This window comes from Penicillium riverlandense (genome assembly GCF_028828495.1).
Source record: "Penicillium riverlandense strain IBT 135883 chromosome Unknown utg000003l_segment0_segment0, whole genome shotgun sequence".
Lineage (NCBI taxonomy): Eukaryota > Fungi > Ascomycota > Eurotiomycetes > Eurotiales > Aspergillaceae > Penicillium > Penicillium riverlandense.
In genome coordinates this window covers 1,867,235-1,892,031 of record NW_026643196.1, presented here as the reverse complement: position 1 = coordinate 1,892,031, position 24,797 = coordinate 1,867,235, and the positions used below count along the sequence as shown (strand labels likewise).

The 24,797-nt window shown below is 54.4% G+C and overlaps 9 protein-coding genes across 9 annotated transcripts; 5 read left to right on the top strand and 4 right to left on the bottom strand.

Annotated features, from left to right (window-relative positions):
* Positions 1–110: 110 nt before the first annotated feature.
* On the bottom strand, positions 111–3,658 carry N7474_004413 (CDC5/polo family serine/threonine-protein kinase; the record flags this gene model as incomplete). The annotated part of the gene is made up of 4 exons (XM_057195828.1): positions 111–686; positions 741–2,802; positions 2,853–3,295; positions 3,347–3,658. The coding sequence occupies 4 exons, from the start codon at positions 3,656–3,658 to the stop codon at positions 111–113; spliced, it is 3,393 nt and encodes a 1,130-aa protein (XP_057053224.1).
* Positions 3,659–4,197: 539 nt separating this feature from the next.
* On the top strand, positions 4,198–5,041 carry N7474_004412 (OPA3 family protein; the record flags this gene model as incomplete). The annotated part of the gene is made up of 2 exons (XM_057195827.1): positions 4,198–4,257; positions 4,310–5,041. 2 exons carry the CDS (start codon positions 4,198–4,200, stop codon positions 5,039–5,041), a joined length of 792 nt encoding a protein of 263 aa, XP_057053223.1.
* A 715-nt stretch (positions 5,042–5,756) lies between these two features.
* On the top strand, positions 5,757–6,005 carry N7474_004411 (uncharacterized protein; the record flags this gene model as incomplete). The annotated part of the gene is made up of 1 exon (XM_057195826.1): positions 5,757–6,005. The coding sequence occupies one exon, from the start codon at positions 5,757–5,759 to the stop codon at positions 6,003–6,005; it is 249 nt and encodes an 82-aa protein (XP_057053222.1).
* Positions 6,006–6,641: 636 nt separating this feature from the next.
* N7474_004410 (class I myosin myoA) lies at positions 6,642–10,739 on the top strand (the record flags this gene model as incomplete). The annotated part of the gene is made up of 7 exons (XM_057195825.1): positions 6,642–6,644; positions 6,704–6,940; positions 7,017–7,062; positions 7,115–9,295; positions 9,346–9,437; positions 9,492–10,269; positions 10,321–10,739. 7 exons carry the CDS (start codon positions 6,642–6,644, stop codon positions 10,737–10,739), a joined length of 3,756 nt encoding a protein of 1,251 aa, XP_057053221.1.
* Positions 10,740–11,064: 325 nt separating this feature from the next.
* Positions 11,065–11,653, bottom strand: N7474_004409 (uncharacterized protein; the record flags this gene model as incomplete). The annotated part of the gene is made up of 2 exons (XM_057195824.1): positions 11,065–11,196; positions 11,297–11,653. The coding sequence occupies 2 exons, from the start codon at positions 11,651–11,653 to the stop codon at positions 11,065–11,067; spliced, it is 489 nt and encodes a 162-aa protein (XP_057053220.1).
* Positions 11,654–11,918: 265 nt separating this feature from the next.
* N7474_004408 (WD40 repeat domain-containing protein) lies at positions 11,919–14,244 on the bottom strand (the record flags this gene model as incomplete). Its single annotated transcript, XM_057195823.1, has 2 exons — positions 11,919–13,357; positions 13,410–14,244. 2 exons carry the CDS (start codon positions 14,242–14,244, stop codon positions 11,919–11,921), a joined length of 2,274 nt encoding a protein of 757 aa, XP_057053219.1.
* An 827-nt stretch (positions 14,245–15,071) lies between these two features.
* chsF (chitin synthase CHS3) lies at positions 15,072–18,762 on the bottom strand (the record flags this gene model as incomplete). Its single annotated transcript, XM_057195822.1, has 2 exons — positions 15,072–15,163; positions 15,219–18,762. 2 exons carry the CDS (start codon positions 18,760–18,762, stop codon positions 15,072–15,074), a joined length of 3,636 nt encoding a protein of 1,211 aa, XP_057053218.1.
* Positions 18,763–19,619: 857 nt separating this feature from the next.
* Positions 19,620–20,483, top strand: N7474_004406 (uncharacterized protein; the record flags this gene model as incomplete). The annotated part of the gene is made up of 1 exon (XM_057195821.1): positions 19,620–20,483. One exon carries the CDS (start codon positions 19,620–19,622, stop codon positions 20,481–20,483), a length of 864 nt encoding a protein of 287 aa, XP_057053217.1.
* Positions 20,484–22,496: 2,013 nt separating this feature from the next.
* On the top strand, positions 22,497–24,687 carry chs3 (putative chitin synthase activator (Chs3); the record flags this gene model as incomplete). The annotated part of the gene is made up of 3 exons (XM_057195820.1): positions 22,497–24,321; positions 24,372–24,565; positions 24,649–24,687. The coding sequence occupies 3 exons, from the start codon at positions 22,497–22,499 to the stop codon at positions 24,685–24,687; spliced, it is 2,058 nt and encodes a 685-aa protein (XP_057053216.1).
* Positions 24,688–24,797: the final 110 nt, after the last annotated feature.

Sequence of the window (24,797 nt, the reverse complement as noted above, 5' to 3'; positions counted from 1 at the left end):
AAAAGACCCAAATAATAGGTCAAAACTGTCAATTCCTTCCAAACGCCCAGGTCGTAGCATCATGAGGTGACACCGGTAGGTACATGTTAAATTAGAAACCTCCCTGTAAATCAGGCATCGCGGTCGATAGGCATAGCTCGAAACCGCTCCTTCAGCAGCTCCATCTCCTTCTCGTGATCCATCTCCGCACGTTTCTCGTCATTGTCTTTGATGACAATGGAGCGATACTCCCCATCGCCATCCGGAGCCCCAACGGTCACCCATACAAACTTAGTTCCATGGCCTCCCGGCTGGGGGCGTTCTTGATTGCCTTGCCAGAACATCTCGGAGGGCTCGGAGGCAGAAGAGCCTTTGGATGATGGACGGCCTCCAAGACGCCCGTACTTGATCCACACTTTCAACACATCTTTGATGAAGCTGATCTTCTGCGTGAACGAGTTGGCGTCAAGGATTTCTCGGATCCTATCATCGATTGCGTTGACGGTTTCTCCCTGTGAGATGCTGATGAATGTCGCCGCCTCGTCAGAAGCAACAGCGCGGGTGTCGAAGCCTGAGGGGTGCATCTTGCCTTTGGCCGCGAAGTACCGAGCAGCAGACGGAGCCAGGTGGTAGAAGTCTATCCATGGCGATGAGCTGCGAGTGCGACCAGGAGATATGACGAGTTTGGTATGATCAGGGAAGTTGAACTAGAAAATGTCAGTGCGATGAACTTCAAAACAGAAATTCAGGTATAGCCTTACCTGGAAGGCGCCATCACCGAACCCCCAGATCCCGACATTGCCCAGTCGCTGGTAGAATTTGATGAAGTGACCACTGTTGTAGCTCGGCAGGTCAGCGAGTGCGATTCCCTCGTCGCCATGGCGGCCAAGCGACCCGATCATGTATTTGCCGAATTGGTCAACCAGTTTGACGCGCTTCGTTTTCTCCGCGTCACACTTGGCCGCCTCAACGCCCGAGTTGCTGCGCTTCATTGCTTTCGGGTTCTTCACATCAAAGACAGCTGGAGAGATCATGGCCCGTCGAATCCCACGACATCCTAGCAGGTCATCGTCCTTGTTCTCGTAGAACTCGACCGGTGCGCCGTCTCGAGGAATGAGTTGATCTGATTCAGAGTAGGGTAGAGGCTCCTCCTCTTTGCTTTCGCTGCGAGCTTTGCGGCGAATGTGTCTCTCGCCATCTCGCACAACGACGCTAGTTGCCGGTTGGCCGTTCTCGCCTTTGAAGACACACCCAACACTGCCATCGTCCAGGACGTATCCAATGCCATAGCGGTTGGTGTAATCCACCCACTTGATGACATATGTATGGGGCTGCTTTCTGGACCCAGCGCGTCGCCGACCTGGTGCATGGTTGACCAGATTGGATAGCATCAGACGAAGGTCCATGTTTACGTCTGTCAACGAAGTACCCGGAAGCAGGTCGCAGATATCCTCGGCGTGAAAGAGAGGGCTGAGACCCAGGCTGGAGCGGGCTTTGCTGCCCGATGAGGTTGTTTTGCTGTTGGACCGGTTGATCCCGTTGGACTGAGAAGCAGATTTAGAGTGGTAGCTTGAAGAGGAGCCACCATCACTAGGAGACTTCCGGTGCTCAAGTCTCGGTTCGATAGCTTTCGTGTCCGTTCTAGATGTTGATCGTAGGGTTGTCTGTCGCGCGAGCGGCTTCTTTTCTTCCACCGGCTGTCGCTCTCGTGTTGAAATGGAAAGTTGTTGTGAAGCCTGACTAGCAGCTTCCAATCTTCGGGATTGTGAACGAGTTTTGCCAACTGTCAACGAGTTCGGGACACTTGTAGACTTGGCGAGGTGCTGAGGTACATTTTTCTCCTTATCTCGCTGTGAGGGTACATTTGACGCAGAGACCATCCTGCGCGTACGAATGGGACGCTCCGCAAATCCGCCAGACGGTGCCTCCTCACGAGTAACCACTTCAGGTTTGGCTTCTTTGGGGCCAGAATAAGTTCCACCAAATGAACCCGAAGGATCGCTGATACCAAAAGTCTTCTTAGTAGGTGTTCTTCCAGTAGTAGCCTGTTGGCGCAGTGCTGCAGCATGGCTCTGCGGCTCCATCCTCCGCTGTTGAGCAGCAACAAGGGCCGCATTGGTACGGCAGGTCACGGCGGTGTTGGCTCGGATGGAGGTATTATGTCGTGAGAGGGTGCTGCTGTCGGCCAAAGAGTCCTCGCTGCGCAAGACCTTGCGAGACGTCTCAATCAAGCACCAATCTCCCTCAACATCATGTGGCCAACGGTAAACAAAGTTGTTTGGTAAAGGAACCACGGGGCGTAGTCCTTTGGAGTCTTCAGCGTCACATTCAGAGAATGCGGATTTCGAGCAGTTCCTGCCCACGGACTTTCGCGGTGTTCCATCTGGCTTGCGTCCTACTCCGGCGAGAGTGTAGAATGCTGCTTTGCAAGAATGATACCGCTGGCTAGGATCGTCGACCTGATAGACATAGGCCCGAAGCTTTTCGTCGGAGTCCAGGCCGTAACCACTGAGCATGGAATCGCCTCGGGGTGATTGGTCCTTGAGCCAAACGGGTTTGCTGGTGCGGCATGCAGGGTCCAACTGGCGAGGAATGCAACCGTCGTACATGTTGAAGAATGGGTGCTCGACAATATCATCTGGATCTGGCCGTTGCTCGTCGACAAGATTCAGGCAAGCGGCGACCAAATCTTTCGCTTCGTCGGGGATATAGTTGTTGTGGTCGGATTCTTTGGGCCAAACATAAGCCAAGCTGCGGACTTTCTTGTAGATCTCTTCCTGGGTCTTAGATTGAAAAGGCGGGTATCCAGTAAGCATGGCAAAACTGGAAGGAAGTCAGTAAACAGTATACGGTGAATAGATAAGCTTCCGTACCATATCACACCTAACGACCAAATATCGACTTTCTGAGTATGTCCGCCCTTGCTCTTGTCAAGGACTTCGGGCGCAATGTAGTTCGGAGTTCCACACAAGGTGTTTCGTCGCTTGGCGTCCTTGTCTGACAGGATCATGGCCGCAAGCCCAAAGTCTCCAACTTTGATGTTCATGTTGTGGTCGAGGAACAGATTGCCCATCTTCAAGTCACGATGTGCGACGAATCGTTTGTGAAGATATTTGACCGCGGCGCAAAGTTGAATCATAAACCGTCGGACCTCTGGTAAGCTCAAGCAGCGCCTCTTGCGGACCATTTCCATGACTGAACCATTGGGACATAGCTCCAGCACCACGTATGTACTTTGCTCAAAAGCGAATGCGCGGTAAAACTGGACAATATAAGGGTGTCGCATCTTGGAATGAATTTGGAGCTCGGTACGGAACTGCCAGGGTTATCAGAATAAATTCAGAGGACAGTTGAGACAAAAGCATACTTTCTCCTCCATTTTCTTCTGAGGCATTTTGGACTTGACCACCTTCATTGCGAACACTCGAGAATTGCGCGTCAGTGTCCCCTCATAGCAAACCGCGAAGCCGCCTTTCCCTAGAAAGCCACCTATTGAGTAGCTCTCCCCACCATCCTCCGGTTCTGGGACTATAGATGGTGGCGGGTCCGCATGGTTCTTTGAAGCCGATGTAGGTTTCTGGGCAGCGCTCGCAGCGGGGTGTTTTTCGATTCCCTTTCGATCCATTACTGATTTTGGTCTGATCAGTTGGTTTGTGGTACGCGGTGAAAGGGCCTCCATTCTGGTCTGGGCGGGCTGGGCGATCTTATGGCCAGGGTCGAATTAGTGTAATCGCAAGCTGTCGCGGGAGCGCACGATTCAAGTCTCAGGGTGAAGATCAAGCGTAAAGGTCGTCAAAGAACAAATATTAGGAATAGCGCAAAAGGGTATCAAGTTGCAGCAATATTGGTATCCCTGCAGGGATCAAGCTGTCAGTTTCCGAGAAACATCGGCAACCCGAAGAGTGGGGGGGGAATGGAGTATGGGTAGACTCACCAGAATACAAAGCGCTAATAAAGAAAACCAAACTGTACAATAGCTCCCAAATCGAATAACAAAAAGCCTCGACTGAGGAGTGACAAGTGGGGAGAGAAGGAAGAGGGAAGGAACTCGGCTCTGTTTTGAAGTTTCCCAATGCGGCGACGATAAACAGACCAGGTCACGTGGTCCCACGCCTGGTTAAGAAATCCAAGCGTGGATGACTAATGTCGGGCTCCCTCAGCAAGACCGTCCCATGTGAGTCAAGCCGGGTGTGGTGCCTTCCCCGTCGCAACCCAACCATGTCTCTGACACTGAAATTATCCTCGTTGGCAATTCGCACGTTCTCGAAGCCGATTGCAGTAAGCCTGCCTTTTCCCTCTTCCATTGCTGCTCTCCTAATCCTCATGGCAGACCCAAATCAAAGCACAAGCTCGCGAGCATGAACGGTTCCGCCGCTTATGCGTCTCAATGGCGCAGGCCCTCCATCGATTCGACATGCGGCTCCGACTAGGGTCGATCCGGGACGATACAGTCGCACAAAAGCTGGCAAACGCCGAAAAAGAGGTCCGAAAACACAAGGCAACCCACCCGACAGTCAAAACGCAGGCCGAGACGAAGGCTGAAGAGGAGGCGGAGGTAAAAGCCAAGGCTGCGGCTGAGGAAGCAGCGAAACCGCGCAAATATCACATCCGACCCCTGTCCGAATCCAAGGCCATCGAGTCTGGTGCCAACTTCATCAGCGAGACATTCCTCTTCCTCGTTGCGGGTGGGTTGATCGTCTTTGAGTCGTGGCGATCGCGCCGGAAGGAGAGCAATCGGAGAGAAGACGTGGAGGATCGGTTGAACGAGCTGGAGGAATCCGAGAAGGCGACCCGAGGAGCGCTGGTGGTATTGGAGAAAGAGATCCTTCAGCTCAGGGCCAAACATGGAGATCTCCCCAAGCCAACTCACCGGATCCTCCCTCGGCAGGTATGGGATGTGGAAGAAGAGATCGACCACCCGCCAGTTGAGGAGGGCTGGTTCTCTCGCATCACCTCATACTTCTCCTTTGGGCAGGGCGAGAAAACCCCGCCGCCCGAACCGACTCCAGCGGCACCCTCTACCGACTCGAAATCTCCTTCCGTGCCTTCCAAGAGTGCGTGATTGGCACAGCAGCAGTGCATTATAGATGGCGTTTTGTTGTTCTATTGGATACCCTTTTTGTTTGTTTTTTACTTTGTCTATACAGCACTCCCCTCTGTCCCCGTGACTCGATAGGCCTGTACATAATCTATCTCTCTCCCTCTCTCTCATCTTCCAATCGACCACTCCCTTCCACAATGACCTCCATCGCTCGATTTAGGGGAACGTATTCATCGTGTCTTCGGGATCACCCGGTATGGCGTACTCTTGGTCCGATACTGGCCTCGGAGTCGACGCACGAGTGTACATGCTACATGTCCTTGACTTCCCTGGCTTGCGACTAACATATCAGGCTAAGCGAGATCCAAGAATATATTCGACCTTCGATTCAACCTAATCCACCAATCTACCACGGTCAGACTCGACGTTCTGCTTGTGTCACCAGCTTGCCTCGCATCCATGAGAGAATCAACACTCGCTCGGATCGGCACGTTCATCTCTAGAACCATTGCCCCGACAGCAGCGATCATCTTCTTATTCCCAGACGATACGGACTATTCTGTGGATGACTACTTGACTCTACAAGTACAGTAGGCAACGCGCTCTTTCACTAGGTTGTCCAGGGATCTAATATCGCATCAGTCTGGCGCAGTATCTACCCACGGTCATTCCACTGATTCCTGTTCACAATTCCTCGCAGCTGGTGGAGTGCATCAGGGCATACATGGAGAGCATGATGACCTCCCGCTCGCTGCCTTTGCCGAATGTTGACGCCCTTGCCGTCCTGCCATCAATGGCCGATAACAGCTTTCGCGCCGACGGGCCCTACACTGACGGCATCTGGAATGTTTTGTCCCCCTCCCTTCGCAGCCTCAGTCAAGCGGCCAGGACTGAGCAGGGAATGACTCTCCTGGACGCGTACTTTGGGACAGAAGGGGCTAACGAGATTGCGGGTTTTCTGCATCGAGACAAAGAGACGGCATGAAACGAAACGGGTTCCTGATTGAGGGCACGAGGAGTTATATATATATCCGCGAATGGGTTAACTCGAGGCAACTAGCACCACGGCTTCCAAGTCTCAATATATTATTGATGACGATAGGAGCCTTGAGAGATATGATCTACAAGCGAGTACGATCAGAATTTTCACCATCCGAGAGGGAGTCTGGATGCATCTGTACCATGACGTCGGTGATGCTATTTACAGTATTGGCGCACCAGCCACAATCCCATTGTAGGCATGATGACATGAGACCAAACCATTATTATCAGGCAGAAATCATAACTAATAGTGTTCGTTCGTGATTAGTGATCCCGATCAGTAAGCCAAAGAAAATAGTTTGGTACAGGATCTCATTCGCCCCTGAGCCAGACCAGATAGTGTGGCGCAGTGGTGTTTGTGTCTTTTGTCTGGGATGCGTAAGGCCCAGCGTCACTGGCCGTTATTCCGCCTTCCTCGCTCTCCATCTGCAATTCTTCCCCCCTCACCCTGACACTCGTTCTTTGATTCTCCGAGGAGACCTGTTGCGATCTCCTTTTCTTTCCACACGCTCCTCCATTTCCGTCCCCCGTTGATCGCGCAGATTGACTGACGCCTGGGACACCCCCGGGTTGACACACAATGGTGAGCGCACCACCTCCAGGCAACAAGCACCCTCCGCTGACTCCGAACTCGCAATCTAGGGTCAATCACGACGCCCCGTTGGTGGGGAGAAGAAGAGTCGCGGCTTTGGGCGCTCCAAGGCGGTCGCCGACGTGGGCGACGGGCGGCAAGCGGGCAAGGCGCAGGTCAAGAAGGCCACTTTCGAGAGCACCAAGAAGAAGGAGATCGGCGTGTCGGACCTGACACTGCTGAGCAAGATCTCCAATGAGGCCATCAACGACAACCTCAAGTTGCGCTTCGAGCATGACGAGATTTATGTAAGGGATCCCTCTCGCTGGCGCGGACTGCGAGGCAGTGCGCGGGCAAGAGCGCAGGCTAACAGTGTCACTCCAGACCTACATCGGACATGTCTTGGTCTCTGTGAACCCGTTCCGAGATCGTAAGTTGGCCTTACTTCGTTACCTGCCCGTTCAGCGCTGACAGCCACGTAGTGGGTATCTACACCGACAACGTCCTCCAGTCCTATCGAGGCAAGAACCGCCTTGAAACCCCACCCCATGTCTTCGCCGTCGCCGAGTCTGCGTACTACAACATGAAATCCTACAAGGACAACCAGTGTGTGATCATCTCTGGGGAGTCGGGTGCCGGGAAGACCGAAGCGGCCAAGCGCATCATGCAATATATTGCTAGTGTGTCGGGGGGCAGCGATTCGTCAATCCAGCAGACCAAGGACATGGTGCTGGCTACAAATCCGTTGCTGGAGTCATTTGGCAATGCCAAGACGCTGCGCAACAATAACTCGTCACGCTTCGGCAAGTACCTGGAGTTGGAGTTCAACGTGAACGGCGAGCCCGTCGGAGCTCACATCACAAACTACCTGCTCGAGAAGTCGAGGGTGGTGGGACAGATTACGAACGAGCGAAACTTCCACATCTTCTATCAACTCACCAAGGGAGCCCCGCAGAAGTACCGTGACAGCTTCGGCGTGCAGCAACCCCAATCGTACCTTTACACGAGCCGCTCCAAGTGCTTCGATGTGCCCGGTGTCGATGATGTCGCTGAGTTCAAGGATACATTGGATGCGATGCGGATTATTGGGATGAGTGAGGCCGAGCAGGACAACGTCTTCCGCATGCTGGCCGCGATCCTGTGGATCGGAAATATCCAGTTCACCGAAGATGACTCCAGCAACGCCTCGATTACCGACCAGTCGACCGTCGATTTTGTCGCGTATCTGATGGAAGTCGACTCGGCCGAAGTGAACAAGGCATTGACCAATCGTCTGATGGAGACCTCACGAGGCGGACGCCGCGGTTCTGTGTATGAGGTGCCGCTGAACACGGTGCAGGCGGTGGCAGTCCGAGATGCCCTGGCCAAGGCTATCTATTTTAACCTTTTCGACTGGATCGTCGAGCGCGTCAATCAATCTCTGGCTGCGCGGGGGGCCATTGCCAACTCGATAGGTATCCTGGATATTTACGGGTTCGAGATTTTTGAGAAGAACTCTTTCGAGCAGCTCTGCATTAACTATGTCAATGAGAAGCTGCAACAAATCTTCATCCAGTTGACACTCAAGGCAGAGCAGGATGAGTACGCTCGCGAACAGATCAAGTGGACTCCGATCAAGTACTTCGATAACAAAGTGGTGTGTTCGTTGATCGAAGATAAGCGCCCTCCTGGCGTTTTCGCGGCTTTGAACGATGCCTGCGCAACGGCACACGCGGACTCCGGAGCGGCTGATCAGACTTTTGTCGGTCGACTCAACTTCCTCGCGCAAAATCCGAATTTTGAGGGTCGCCAAGGCCAGTTCATCATCAAACATTATGCCGGAGACGTGAGCTACGCCGTTGAGGGCATGACGGACAAGAACAAGGATCAGTTGTTGAAGGACCTGCTCAACCTGGCGGGATCTAGCAGCAACCCGTTTGTCCACTCGCTCTTCCCCAACCAGGTGAACCAGGATGACAAGCGGCGTCCGCCTACTGCAGGCGACAAGATCAAGGCATCCGCGAATGATCTCGTGACCACACTGATGAAGGCGCAGCCATCCTACATCCGTACGATCAAGCCCAACGATAACAAGGCCCCCAGGGAGTACAATGTTGGCAACGTGCTGCACCAGATCAAGTATCTGGGTCTGCAAGAGAACGTGCGCATTCGCCGCGCCGGCTTTGCTTACCGTCAGACATTCGACAAGTTTGTTGAGCGGTTCTACCTGCTGTCACCCAAGACCTCGTACGCCGGTGATTACACGTGGACGGGCGACTCGGAATCCGGTGCGAAGCAGATCTTGAAGGACACCAGCATTCCTCCGGAGGAATATCAGATGGGTATCTCCAAGGTATTCGTCAAAACCCCCGAGACCCTGTTCGCGCTGGAGGCCATGCGGGACCGTTACTGGCACAACATGGCCATTCGTATCCAGCGCGCCTGGCGCAACTACCTCCGCTATCGCATCGAATGTGCCACTCGCATCCAGCGCTTTTGGCGTCGTATGACTGGCGGACTTGAGTTTATCAAGGTCCGTGACCAAGGACACCAGGTGCTTCAGGGCCGCAAGGAACGTCGGAGAATGAGTCTCCTGGGCTCTCGTCGTTTCCTGGGTGATTATCTTGGTGTGGCGGACAAGGGTGGTCCTGGCGAGATGATCCGCAATGGTGCAGGCATCAGCGGTAAGTCTTTTGGTTTTAGCATCTTTCGAGACCCTACTGACTCGGTACAGCTGCGGATTCTGTGCTCTTCTCTTGCCGTGGCGAGGTATTGGTCTCCAAATTCGGCAGATCCAGCAAGCCTACCCCTCGCATTCTTGTTCTGGTTAGTTAGAAGGAACCGCGCTTTTTTGAGGTAACTCGCTGACCATTTCATTAGACCAGCAAAAATGTTTATATCGTGGCACAGAGCATTGTCAACAACCAGCTTCAAATTTCGTCAGAACGGACGATTCCTATCGGTGCTATTAAAGCCGTCAGCACCTCGAACCTCAAGGATGACTGGTTCTCGCTTGTTGTCGGTGCTCAGGAGCCGGATCCGCTGCTCACCTGTGTTTTCAAGACGGAGTTTTTCACCCATCTGACAAACGCACTGCGCGGATCCCTCAATCTGAAGATTGGAGAGAGCATCGAATACAACAAGAAACCGGGGAAGCTGGCAACTGTCAAAGCTGTCAAGGATCCAGCCGTTGGAAACCACGACACCTACAAGAGCAGCACGATCCATACTGGGCCAGGCGAGCCGCCTAACTCGGTGTCGAAACCCACTCCCCGACCGAAGCCGGTTGCTGCCAGACCCGTCACCAAAGGAAGGTTGCTTCGGCCCGGTGGTCCTGGTGGTGGCCAGGGCAAATTGTCTTCCGCTGCTGCATCGAGACCTACGCCTGCTGCCCAGCCTTTGCCCCGGCCCACTCCTCAACCGGCCGCGCAGCCAAGAGTGGTACCCCAGCCAGTTGCTGCTGCCGTCGCGGCCACACATACTCGAAACGAGTCTGCGAGCTCAGTGAGGGCGCCACCACCGCCTCCGCCGTCCGCACCTCCTCCAGCCTCGAAGAAACCCACTGCCAAGGCGTTGTACGACTTTAGCAGCGACCGTTCCAACGAGCTGACCATCCGTACGGGAGAGATTGTGCAGATCGTATCCAAGGAGGGCAATGGTATGTTTTGTAATCTTTCATTTTGGTGTCCAACAACTAACATTTAATCAGGATGGTGGCTGTGCATGAACACGACAACCTCCACGCAGGGCTGGGCCCCAGAGGCCTACCTCGAAGAGCAGGTTGCTGCCACTCCCCGAGCTGCGCCTCCTCCCCCTCCAGCAGCACCCCGTGCGACACCCAGCCCCGTGCCGAACGGCACTGGAGCCGCTACGGCTGCAGCTGCCAAGAAGCCGGCACCGCCTGCTCCTCCCATGAAGCGGCCCAACATGGCTGGTCGCAAGCCGGCACCCCCGCCTGCACCCCGAGACAGTACGGCGAGCATGAACTCTGCCGACTCTTCTGGTGCGAGCGGACGCGGCACACCCAGCAGCGCATCCAACGCCAGTCTCGCTGGCGGCTTGGCCGAGGCACTGCGGGCGCGCCAGAGTGCGATGCAGGGAAAGCAAGAGGACGAAGATGATTGGTAGCGTTGGTGTGGTTTTATACTGTATTGTTTGCGCTTAGCGTTGTCTGCCTCTTCTTTTCCCTCTCTTTCTGATTTGTCCATACTGTTGTGTGACTATGGCATGTTTGTGGATTCGGGTTGTTGATGGACCAAGCCAAAGGGGACGTTTGCATACCCCGGGTTATCTTATTCCTTGATGTTTTGTTGTCGTGGGCAGATGATACAGTAGAAAGTGAAGAAGTCGAGTTCAATATATACTGTTTACAACGTGGATTGCATTTGAGCCAGTAACTTCGCAAGGTTGGTTCAGTAGATCGCCCAGATCAATCTATTGAAGCATGCATCATCTACATGAACTTGCTCGCCAGACTCATCAGACCTCCGGGGCCACCAGTCCCACCCATACCACCGCCACCCTTCATGTACATCTTCAGAGCCATCTCCGCAGCGGTGTTGATAGCAGACTGCTTGTCGCCGGACTATAATTAACCACATTATTAGCACTGATCTTCACCCACTCCCTCCCCTCCCGAGTAAAGAGTAGAAGAGCAGGGAGTATGTAGGGAAGTAAGTAATTACCATGGTGCCCCCCGACTCAGCCTTCTGGTCCCACAACTTGCCCGCCTGGGCCATAGCCATGCCGACAAACTGATTCTTATCCCCGCCGCCCTCACCAGAGGTGAACATCTTCAGCGCCTGGACGGCGGCGCCGGCACCGACGTCGCTGGAGTTGTGGGTGTGGCCCTCGGCGCTCTCGTTGTACATCTTCTTATGGGCGCGCATAGCGTGCTCCTCGTTGATGTCGGAGCCGGAGCCCGAGAATTTGTCCTGGTTTTCCTGGAGGAAGCCCATCGCCGAGTCGAAGAGGGAGCTGTCGCCGGGGTGGTGGGATTTGGCGTGCCCGCTTGCGGAGGCGAATTCTTGGAGGAGGTCCATTTTGATATCGAGTGATTTGGTGGTGTAGGTTGGAAATTGGTAGATAGGGAGATCGGGGAGAATGGTGTTCAGAGAGGAAGACGGATGGAGGGGCTGTGAGATGACGGAGATGACGGAGATGTGGCTGGCTAAATCGAGATGAAGAGGGGCTGTGTTTACGCGGAGTGTGGGGCAGGAACCAGAGGTCTTCTAGTATTATGACATAACTAAACAGAGACAAGGAAGGGTATCAGGGCAAGACGAAAAAAACCACCAGAGAGCAAAACTAAAGAATCAACGCTTCGTGCTCTTCATCGCTCAGATTCCTCAAAAACCGCAGCTGCCGCTCCCGGGCACGCAGCACACTCCGCCCATCGCCATCCAGATCCGCTTCGCGCACCCACTCATCCGGCAAGTCCGTTACCCCAAAGCGTCTCCCCCATTGTGTCCGTTGGAACTCCATGAGCCCGCCATAATGAGAATCCGTGTTCGCGACCCAGATGGCCCCGCCGTCGGGCGTGTAGTCCGCGCCGCCGATTTCGCCGAAGAAATCGTGGACCTGGCGTGTTTGGAACATGTGCGCGTCGATGATGGAGATGCGGTCTGCGGGTTCGCAGCACAGGAGGGTCCGGGACCCGCCGCCGACGGGCGAGAAGCGGAGTGAGCGATACCCCGCCACGTCGGAGTCGATCGTCTCCAGGATGCGCCAGGTGCGCGCGTCCCAGATGATCACGGTTTTGTCCTGGTTGCTGGTTGCGATGTGGCGCATGTCCGGGGACCAGGCGCAGGCAAAACCGAAGTCGCGGTGGCCCCGGAGGGGGTGTACGGGTCGGCCTGTGTCGGCTTCAATCACCCATGCGTCGGGTGAATCGCCAATGACGACGCGGAGACGGCTGTCGGGGGAGGTTGCGGTGCAATTGATCGGTCGCGATAGTTCTTGGTCTGAGAGGAAAACATTGGTTTCGCAATCCAAGACTCGCAAGTGCTGGTCGTTGGACGCAAAGATACCAATAGGCGATCGACCGGACCGACTGCCGATAATATCAACATGGTTCGTGATGCCGTCGTTGAAGTCTGGAGTGACCAGCCCCTTGGCACCAGAACCCTCAGAGCCTGCAGCACGCAGTGCGTACTCTCCACAAAACCCACCGGCAATGGTCAAGCCATGGGCAGTCTTCATGGTGGAGATCTTCACAGGACCCAGCAGTCCAAAATCAGGTTCTGGCTTGGTCAAATCAATCAGGCATCGTGCTTCGTCATGGGCTGGTGTCCACGAGAACACCTTTGATTGAGAGGCAAAGTGCACCGTATTGTAAGCGGGAACAGACATCAAATTACGGAGCTGGAAGTGCTCAATGGACGCCTTATGTGATGTGTACATGGCCTTTTCGCGGAAGTAGGACTCATGTTGCGGGGGGCGTCTTGCGTTGCTGAATGGGGAGTAATCCAGATTGTGGTACGAGGTATACCACGCATCACGCAGCGACCGCGCATCAGCCCGTTTGACTTTCAAAATCTCCATCCACGGTATTTGCTGGAGGTCGTAGGTATCATTTCGGTACTTGTGTGGGCGATGGATTTCCTGCGGTGGTTTCCAGGAGATCATTTTTGATAACGGTCGAAGCTGCGGCGGCATCCCAATTCCAGAAGAGAAACCCCGAGGGATGAGCGTTTGAATCATCCAGCGCTCGATAAATTCATCAATCGTAAGGTTCCGCTCGTAGGCTATGATGAACATGTCAGAATTTGGTCCAAATGTGCAGGACACAGCTCTTACTGGTTGTATGGATGATGGACGGAGGGTGCACACCAGGCGCGGTGGGGAGAGGTTCATCAATATCGGGAATATCGGGTACTGTTTGTGTAATCACGGACGGTAAACCGGACGGTAAAGTGGTATCGTAGTTGATACGCCTGTAGAAATCATCCAGATCAATGTCACCAGTGGCAAGTGGTGGCCGATGGGCTCGCTGGCTGCGGTAGTAATATTCTTCATCCGGATAAAATCTGATAAAGTCCTCAAGATCATCATCGCTCAAGGACGACGGTGAGTCGTAGGTTTCCTCCACTGTGGCAGGCTCGTAATCCATAACCATTTCATTTCGGGGGCTGTTGTTTTCAATGTCTTCCACGATCACGGCACTGGGCCAGGCGGCCGTGCGCCCGATCAGTTCCTGTACGACGGCGTGCATGTTTGCATTGCCAGTTGGAGTCTGTGATCCGGCCGAGTTCACTTCTGGTGCAGGGGAGAGGTCGTTCGACTCGACTCCAGTCGGGTACAACCTGGGCGTCGAGAAGATAGAACTGGGCTCAACCGTCCCAGAAGTGTTCAATGGAGAATTCCGTGAAGACCCTTCTGTCACCGCATTAACAACTTCAGAAACTAGAGACGACCCGCTCTGCTGATTGACGGGATGCACGTCCTGGGATATAGCCGCTAGAGCCGCAACGCCCACATCATGCAAATGCTGATCATGTTCAGATGGCATGCCAACGCTGGGAGGCACCGGAGAATACGCTGGATCAGAGCCACTAGCCAGGTCCGGGCTCAGCGCGCACTCGGCTTCGTCCAGTGTGGAAGCCTCGCTGCTGGGGGTAGAAGAGGGATTCATGATCGGTCGTTGGAGAGACAGTGTCTCGGCAGCATGGGATTCATGGCGAGGTCGAGGAGATAAAACTGAACCAGTAGCCAGCTGCAGCGCGAGGAGACAAATAACCCAGTCCTTTCAGTCGGTCATGGGCTCCCCGTAGGCGGGGGATACAAGAGTCGGGTTGGGGGGAATGTTTCAGGGGCCCAAGGTAGACGAGGCTGCTGCCTCCGAGGCCCAAGGTAGTACAAGGTGAAGGATAGAGTGTCCAGGATTTCCTGGGATGGTCGGTGTTGGTTCACGGCTGACTTGGGCTGACTGACTTGAGAACAAAAGTCCCCACACAGCGTGGCGCCGTTCCCCCAGCCGTCAGGACCAAAAGGAGAAGAATGCGGGTGACACGGAAACACGGATCCCCGCCCGCCTATACGATCACAGAAAACAACCCAAAGGGTAGGTCGGCCTGGATATGTGGTATCCTAGTCTTCTGCAAGGAAAAGTGATCGTCCAGCCAAGTGTGGCGCAGAGACGATTACAGGCAGCGACCGTTATTTTGCTTTTGCGGCTAGCCTAGGACTTAGTCAGCCCGAATCGCCCGGTTGAGCATCATGCATGCACGGCAGATCCAACCTGCGCTTTGGGCATTGGGCAGTTACGGGGTACGCCGGAGGCTCGGTCGGGCAACAACGAGGCACAGATTCCATTCGCTGTACAGAAGGAAGAAAATAAATAGTAGGTACGCTCGTCATAGGTAGTCAAAGACAATTATCAAAACGATGTAGACGCCCGCCCCGAGAAGACTCGGAATGTAAATGGTACAAATAAATCACATGGAATAAGAAACAAAACAATCAGTAATCAGAGTAGGTCTCGTAGGGAGATGGATACCCGGTGGCCGGGGCATGCGGTGGTGGGTAGGCACTGAGGGTGCGCAGGCGGCGTTCTATAAAACGTTAGCAGGGAACCAAAAAAAAAAGTCTGCTGGGGGGTAGACTCACCTTTTTCGAAATCACGCCACCGCTTCATCGTAATCTTAGTGCTGTCGAACTCGCCCTCGACCGCTCCGTGGCCCTTGTCCTTCTCACCCGCGGTCTTGCGCGTGTCGCCCCAGCTGAAGTCATCGAACTTCCAGAACGAGTACGTGGGCAGGACAAAGTTCCAAATAGGCAGCGAAATCAGGTAGATGAGCATCCACAAGACGTAGACAAGGCGGTGGGCGGTCACGACAATTAGCAGACCGGGTAGACCCAGAATGAGGCCCAACAGTACCAAGGGAATGATTTGCACGGGTTGGTGGATGATGGAATGAATGACAACGTAGAAAGTGAACGCGATGGCGGCGGGAAGCACCAGTGTTCCCACCAGCTCAACGAAAATGACGAACTGCATGCTGAAGCAGAATGTGCCGCACAGATCGCGGACGAGCACCAGCTCCATCAGGTTGTGCACGGTACTGTTGATCCAGCGGCGGCGCTGAGACAGCAGAACCATGAACTTGTCAGGCACAACCGTCTTGCACACAGCCTGGGGAACGAAAATCTGCTTGCGCTTCGGGAAGGTCTTGAGCATGAGCGTGGTCAAGTACCGATCCTCACCGAGAAGCAGCAGATTTTTCTTGTGCAGGGTGTCGACAACATTCTCAGAATAGTGCTCGACGATGTCCGGGTTGGCCAGGATAGGTACCCAGTAGTTCTGGCCACCCTTGGGGGCCTTGATGCGGTACATGGAGAAACAGCCCGGCAGACAGGTGACACCACCGAAGACGGACTCGAAAGACTTGGCTTGGTGATGGGAAATGAAGTACTCGAACACCTGGATCATCGTCACCCAGCTGTCGGTTTTATTGGCGATCTTGGTCTCTCCGCAGAGCCCCATGATTTCCGGATCCTTGACCATGGCCGAAACCATGTGCGTCAAGCTGTCCGGGAACACCTTGGTATCGGCGTCGACCATCAGAACCACCTCGTAGAAATCGGGAGGGATTCCAGTCACATTCCAGAGACCGTTGAACATTTCGAATTCCAGCTCGGTCATTCGCTCATCGAACATGACCTTCTGCAAGAACGACATCAGAATGATCTGGCTGTCTCGCTTGCCTCGGTTGCCCGGCTTGGCCTGGGTGGCTTCCTCCGGGGTGCCGCACTTGACAATCACCATCATGGGGACGCGCTGCTGCTTCTCTAGAGGGATGACAGAGTTGTCGCCATAGTCGTAGAATCCAGAATAGACCTTGGACATGTTGTGCCGTTTGGAGCCGGTGGCCACAGCCACGTAGGAGAATGGCTGAACATCCTCAGGCGGAACCACATGGTCGTGCATCATACCCAACACGATATCCGGAGTCGAGAACTCTTCGCCTTTGCCCTTGATGACACCATCGCAGATGACAAGGATGGCCTTGTGACTGTTGGGATAGTCGGTCATGGCGATCGAGTCCAGCGTCGTCCGAATGCCGTCTTCACCTTCCGAGTAACATGTCACCAGGCAGATCGCGTGCGCCAGGGGGTATCCGAACGGCTGCCATTCGGGTGGCGGTTGGGGCACAACAGCCTCGTGAATAAACCCAGCTGGGCCAGGTCCCTCGGATTCCGAGATGAGTGTTGAATAAGGCTGCTCTTGGTGGGCGCCTGGGGGAACCAAGCTGGTGCGGCTGGCGGTGGGAGCGGCATTTTGGTGGGAATTGGGGTGGGAATTGTCAGCACTGAGAGTACCACGGCTGCTGTTGTGGCTCAATTTGTACATAGTACCACTCGTTGTCGAAGTCGGCATGAGTCGTGAGGTTGAGTTCTGGCTTGCCATTGTGATGTACTGGGGGTTGGCCTTGGCGCTACCACTTCCCACGACGTACGGACTCGTGAAACGAGACGTTGTTGGCAGAAAGCTAGCCCGCTTGTTCAAGCTGCGATCTGGAGCTATGGGGGGATCAGCCATTCGAGGGGCCGGCCGATAGATGTCGTTGGACCAATCTTCGATTTGCTGGTTACGCGTCCTGGCATCGGAGCTCATACTCGTCCGTTGAGCGGCAAACCGGGGAGACAAAAACCATTGAAAGAGCAAGGCAAAGCCAAACTTGGTAACGACGATGGACAGAATGAAGATCAAAGCCAAGTAGAGCACAATCTTGGAGGCGATGCACCCCACGGTGTCGGTGTCAATACTGCCCACTTTGATAATCTGAGACAAGCATTGTCCGATCCTCTTGTCCCGTCCACTTTGGAGATAATAGGTCAGGTCGACACCGCGGACCTCGGGATTCTCGCGCAGGGCATCGAACTCTGAGGGCCATGTTACTTGGGTCTTGTTGAACCAGCGGAGAAGATCAAGGTCGAGAACGTTTCCGGAATACACCGCGAGATTCCGGCTCTTGTTTCTCGTATCGTCCCACGTGAAATAAACATCCCCGGATGATGAGAGACTGTAGAAGGGTTCCCGGGCGGCCCGGGCGGTATGGCATGCCCAGCCCAGGTAGTATTCCACCGTCAAGTTGGGCTGCGATGACCCGTCCTGGTTGAAGGCCGTGCAGGGGAAGTACCATCCAAGATCACCGTTGTCATTAGTGGGAACGCCGCCTCCGGGGTTGGCAGTAATAAGCCCTTTGCAGGCGCCATTGACTTGTTGGAAGAAAAAGCTGCCATCCTGGCCACCATACTTGTGCGGCAAGTCGTACAAGACGTCAGTGTTAGCCGGAATGCCGGTCGCCGCGGGGTGAGTCGAGCCCTCGAGATTGTAGGCTTGTCCATGGAAAATCATGTATCCAGTTCCGACGTCGTTGACCTTCATACGCACAGGCGGCGTCCCGCAGACTGTAGCCGTGAAACCGAACGTGAGAAACCCGACAAACGCGGCGACCATGAGGATGCAGCTAATCAGGCCAATCTTCTCCCTCCAAGCCTGCCGCTGCTCCCTCTGGGGCATGCCAAAACAGCGGAGAACAAAATCGGGGATAAAAAACGTGATTAGTGCACAATATGTAGTCCACAAATCGGGCGGACGGGCCTGCTCCATGGCCTTTTGGCGTCGTTTTTCTTCTGCAGTTCCCCGCGATGTACGTCGCGAGGAGCGCTTCTTTTTCTTCGAGACCCGATGCCGGCTGGGAGCACGTTCCATTGGCTTGTTCACGTTGCCGCGCGCCCCGTAGAGCTGGTCCTTACCCTTCAGATCCATACTCCGCGAGCTATTCGTTTCGGCTTCAACATCGGCATCCAGTAATGGGTCTGTTGGAGGGTACGTGTTCAAGCGTTGCGATCGTTGGCGATAGTGGTAATGACGGTCGTCATGGTCGATCCGCCGGCGCTCTGGTTTGACGAGACTCCTCTTTCGTTGCACTCCTCCACCCTTGTCCATCCGTTCTTCATCGGTCTCGGCATGTCGTCGCTGGCTGTGCGAATGTCGGCGGCGATGACGGTGGGAAGTCGGGGTGGTAGGAGCGTCACTGTAGGTACCACTCTCGACATCGCGACGGCGTCGCCTTGACGGCTCGCGAAACGCATGTGCCTCTTCTCGCCGGGGCGAGGATTTGCCCGGCCTCTGCGGCAAAGACATCGCGCTGCTGCCGGTTTTAGGGTCAGCCACGGGTCCATCCCCGGGAGAGGGGCCGCGTAGTTGCAGGGGGATCTTTTTGGTCGCACTCACCCGTCAAACGGACCTGGTCACCAACCAGGCTAAAGAAACGTGTGGAAGTACTTATGAGACTGAGGTGCGATGAAACATATCAAATGCGATCGATAGCTGAAGTCCCCAGATTTTCCGAGCGATGCGACGCGGCTTGGGCTACTGGGACAGGAATAAAGGCTTGCTCTGATTATAGGATCACAGCATCGATATGCCTAGGTTGTTCCAAGGGTGAATCCAACGATCAAAGATCAGAGGGCGAGAACGAAAGTGGTGGGTTGTCGCGAAGGACAGATAGGCTGACGGTCGGGGTGGAGAATAAACAAAGTCCGCTCCACACTCCCCAAGGCGACGGATCGGCGAGAAGCGAAGGTGTGGATAAATGAAAAAGGGGAAAATGTAACGAAAGAACGGCGAAGCACAGAGGACCCCGGGTGCGAGGGAGAAAGCTTGGAAGGGTCTGAGGGAGAGAGGGAGAGAGAGAGAGAGAGAGACAAAGGGTCCGGGCCATCATCCCCCCAGAGTAACCCTGCATTTTTCTCCTTTCTCGCTTGGCACTTTGGGCCCGGACTGTGTTAGGTTAGGGGGATGGCGGGATCCACCAATAGGAGGGGGCACGCCAGGGTAAAAATAAGACGGGAGCTGGGAGCCGATCTAAGTTAGTCTTTGCTACACATTAATGGCGATAATATCTCTGATAGCGCTGGAGATGGTCATCATGAAGTAATATCCTCTCCGGCCTATTGTCTCAATCACCGCTCGAAAATGGGATTGTATATTTCCGCAACATGTTCAGGAGCAACAATACGAGCAATAATGGACTCAATAACAATGAAGAGACCAGTAGCATCCATGGGCGCAATGGCAGCTTCCTGGCGGACCTGCCAGCACCCATCCATCGATATGTCTATAGAGGTCGACAGCAGCTGGAGGATGTCTACAATCGGGAATTTGATCGGTTTTCGCATGATCAAACTGGGCAGCTCAGTCAGTTCGTGCTGTTCTCGAATATCGACGAACAAACCTTTGCGCGCGACTTCCGTGAAAGGACAGTGAGCTGGACTTCATACAGTGCATACGAGCAGTTACTTCTCATCAAAATGGTGACTGACGAGCATGCGGCGGCTTCCGAGGCCTTCCACGACATCCTTATGGATGCTATACGGCCCATGGGTCTGGCTAAAGCAGTGAAGCGTTTTGGGGGTGCCAGCCGCCCAGGAAAACAAGCCGACAAGGCCTATGGACCTCATCGACCACCGCCAGGCTGTGACCGATACTGGCCCACTGTCGTTTTGGAGGTGGCTGTCTCTGAGCCTGCATCTAAGCTCACGAGCGACATTCGTCACTGGTTCGGAAAGTCAGAGGGCAAAGTCAACATTGTCCTGACGATTCGTGTTGATCGTAAGAGACCCTTCATCGCCATTGAAAAATGGGAGATGGCCGAGGATCGCATGAACCGCACACAGGTCGTCGAGCTTTCAAAGAGGAAGAAGGGTGACGAGAAGACCACCGTGTCAGGCGCCCCGCTTCTCATAGAATTCGACAAGCTGTTTCGACGTGCACCCGAGCCCCCCAGGGAATCAGACATTCGGATGGGCCAGGATGGCCTCAGTGAACTGGCATCTTCGGTCTGGGTGGAGCAGGAGTTTTAGCGCCGGTGTGTCTTTCCTCTGGTGAGGTAGTTGTCTTGTCAAGTGCTGTCAATCTGCGAGTGCTGGGGATATTAGTGAAGGTGGCAGTCTTGTGCACGCCATGAAACACCGTGTCAGATTCTTGCAATGAACCTAGAAGAAGCACGGAAACATATTTTGACCTGACTGGGCTAGTATATTCTTGCCCTTAAGGCACGAGCCTTCACCTGAATGTTGCCAGGGCTACGATCCCGAAATAGTTAGTGCACAACAGCCTCGAGTGCAGCAGATACCTACATAAGCTGAGGCTCCTTTTCACGAGATGTGGCTTGAGAGCCGCTCCACAGACGATCGTACTCGTACCGAGTGCTGTGATCGACACACTGGCGGATGATCATCTCAGATGGGCCACCCATCAAGCCTATCGACGCAGGCATACCCGGTCCCTAGCTCATGCAATAGGCTGTCTATACACCAATCACAGCACGCACACAACTCGGTGGAGCAAGGTCCCTCCTAGGTTGTCAGTTTGCCGGTCCGAATTGCGGTTCTGTGCTTATTTATGATTTCTGGGCGGTCCATCCCATCCCACCCCCTGTCGAGCCACGTTCCCTAGCTGAAACCACCAGAATGTAGAAGTGGAGCTGCCGGGAAGCACTGCCGAGAGGGAGAGCACGGACAACATGGGTATGAGGCAGCAGTAATAGTAAAAGTAGCAGTTCGTATACCCCGTACCTATCCCTGTCTGAATTTGCGAGGGGGTAGACGGGACTACACATTCGAGCTCGAAGTGGTCTATGTCAGATAGGCTAGACGCGTTAGTGACCCTAGTACACGAACCAGGTATGCTATTCTACTTTATGTGTATATATTTTATGACACGGCCCATGACCGCAAGGAACCCCTAAATAGACGTGTACTAGGACGGGCCGTGCGAAAGTTCCCACCTCCCAGGGACCGATAAACTCAATCAGTTTAGACTGTTCATGTATTTATTCTGCGCAGCCCGATGTTCTTGGGGGACCAGCGTAAGCACAGGAAAAATGGCGACATGAGGGACCAAATATCGCCCTAGCTGGGTCGGCTCAAGCCTCCTTGTTCCGGGTAGAGCAAGGTAGCGGGGGCTTGCTAGGGTTCTGTTCGAGGCAGTATGCCGCGACACCCCTTTAATCGCCTCCTCGTTTTCAACCCACGGGAGAGATAAAAATAAGAAGAAAAAGGGTTTTTTGGGCTACGCACGGATAATCGGAAGCGCCGGACGAAGAAGGAAAGAAAACAAAAAAAGTCGAGTTAGTGCGCTGCACCCAAGTCCCTGTTGCTACTAGTCTGATGTGCCGTCTGTGCCCCCGCGTCCCGTAGTGGAGAAATTCCGAGCAACATCGATCTTCATCCACCGATCGGTGGTCTGTCTGTCAGTTTTTGCGAGTAGGAGGCGAGGGCTAAAAAGGAGACGGGACACAGTTTCACTTCCCGCGCGCAAATGAAGGAAGGGCAATGGGTAGCGAGCAACGACTTGGCGCGCTGATGACCCGGATGATTTTTTGTCTCACTTGCATCCGCGTGTCTGTGTAATACTCAGCCATCATCCAGCAACTACAAAAGTCAGTTGTGAGTTCGTAGTTACCTATACGAGACATATAATGCAACCCAACGTGGGTATTAATAGGCGGCACACTCGCTTTTATCAATCACGCCTGGGTTTTTTCTCCTCCCCGATCGCCCCTCGCTTCATAACCGTAGTGATCCTCCACTACTACAACCACCCTTTTTTTTTGCCACCCCTCGGCGGTGTTTGATCCACTAACTACCACATCCACAACACTCCTGGCACTAGTTACGGATCCTCCTTATTAGCGATAAGGAGGTCTTCTCCTCTTTCTTTGCGCAATTTCTCCGCTTCTCCTCAGCAAGCAGAGACCCATAATTTCTGCTCTCTCTTTTCTCTCTCACTCACTCACACTCTCTTTCTTTCTTACACTGCCCTGTCCACCAGCCTGCCCAGACTGAGAGCATTGCATGCTCTCCCTAGCAACCATGGCGAGCTCAGCAGCCAACAACTATCGCCAGCAGCCACTCGCTTCCCCTCCACCAGCCTACAATCCATCCTCCCCTCTCTCAACACAGCCCAACACGCCACGAACGGTACCCCCGCAGCCGAGCTTGAGCATTAATCGAAAGCCCCTGCCATCGTCGACATCCCAGACCGTGACATCAACGGTCCATGATTCGCCCCTTTCGTCGTTGCAGATCGACAATGGGGCCGAGCTCTCGCAGCCCGAAAGCGCGCAGATCCAGAATGCGCAAGATGACCACGGCCCCGAAACACCGCAGCTGCGACTGCCCGATGTCGCAGCGATGTCGCTAGAGGATCCAGTACCACCTCAACAAGAGACCTGGAACCCATCGTACCCGCAACGAAAAGACTCCATGCGACCGCCGGTGTATTTGCAGTCGGAGCAGCCGCTCGACCAGACTCCCTCCGGCAGCGAGGATGGCCACGGCAACGCCCGAAAGGCCAGCTCGTTCATTGAGCGAGAGGCGCAAAGTGGAAGCCACAACAGTTCCTCTCGCGGCAGTTTGGAAAGCCTGGCGCAGACTTCGGACAGTTATGAACCGCTCCACTACCACCACCAGCAATACCAAAATTCCAGGACCGGTCTTCGATCAGTATCTGCCATGAATCCAGCGGAAAATCGGTCCGGATCTACGGGTAATTTAGTCGCTCAGCGTTCTCGCATTGCGCGGCCGCTCTCTGCATACTCTTCAATCTCCGACTTTGGCGGTCATCGGCGCAATCTCTCCGCATCACCTTATATGCATGCTCGCTCGTCATCACGGAACTCAACTGCGTCGCCAGACAACCGATCGCTCTCACTCCTGGATCTTCTGAACACCTCATATCCCCAGCCTGGCCCCGTGGCTGCCCAGCTCGATAACTCGTATCTTCGAACCGCTGTCGGGAACAACGCATCGCTGCTCACCAATAAACAGACCTTTGAGATGTATCTGGCCAATGTGAAGAAGACCGACGAGCCATCCGTTCAATACGAGTTTGCGGTGTTTATGGTCAACTCGATGCGTGAGATGCCCAATGTGGATCTGGAAGATGGGGGCACCATTACCCGTGCCAGACTGGGCCGAGAAGCTCGATCGATTTTGCAACGCCTCGCTGACCGCAGCTATCCATTTGCACAATACTATCTTGGAGATGGGTATGCATCTGGTCTGTTCAGTAAAGGAAAAGAAGACTACGACCGGGCATTCCCGCTCTTTGTGGCGGCCAGCAAACACGGCCACGTCGAGGCTTGTTACCGTGTAGCTCTGTGCTACGAATTCGGGTGGGGCTGTCGAGTCGAAGGAGGACGTGCGGTTCAATTCTACCGCCAGGCAGCGTCCAAGAACCACCCGGGTGCCATGCTGCGCATGGCCAAGGCATGCTTGGGAGGTGATATGGGACTGGGCAAACGGTACCGGGAAGGCATCAAGTGGTTGAAGCGCGCCGCAGAGTCCTCCGATGCGCAATACAATTCGGCTCCGTACGAATTGGGCCTGCTCCACGAGACCGGCTACGGCGACGACGTCTTCAAGGACGAATCCTACGCCGCACAGCTTTTCACCCGTTCCGCCGAGCTGGGTCATGTGGAGGCATCCTATCGTTTGGGAGATGCCTACGAGCACGGGAAATTGAACTGTCCACGAGACCCGGCATTGAGTATCCATTTCTACACCAATGCGGCCCAGAATGGGCATCTGCTAGCCATGATGGCTCTGTGTGCTTGGTACCTGGTTGGCGCCGAGCCTGTTCTTGACAAGGATGAGATGGAGGCGTACGAATGGGCTGCACGGGCTGCGGGCCTTGGTATGGGTTTTGGTAATCCTTTTTGTTGATTATTGCTAACTTGCTCTCAGGCCTTGCAAAAGCACAGTACGCCATCGGTTACTTCACAGAAATGGGCATCGGGTGCCACCGTGACCCCCTCGAGGCCAACGTCTGGTATGTCAAGGCAGCAGACCAGGGCGACGAGCGGGCCAAGCACCGAATTGCTGCTATTCGGGCCGCCGCAGATGGGGGAATCCCGCCTTTGTCGCCCGGAATGGCGGCGGTCTGAAGAAGGGCGGTAAGAGCTCTGGTGAGTGTCTATCCTGACTGGCTCGAGACACTGTTGCTGACTGATATCTTAAAGAGTCCGACAAGGGCGTCAAAAAGCGATTCGTCATCTTTTGAATTTCCAACCCAGATACCAACCCAGATACTACGGCGATTTCCAAGTCACATCCACATCTCAACCTTCATAAAGCCCTCAAATTGCGCGGAGAAGCCGCAAGCCACAAATA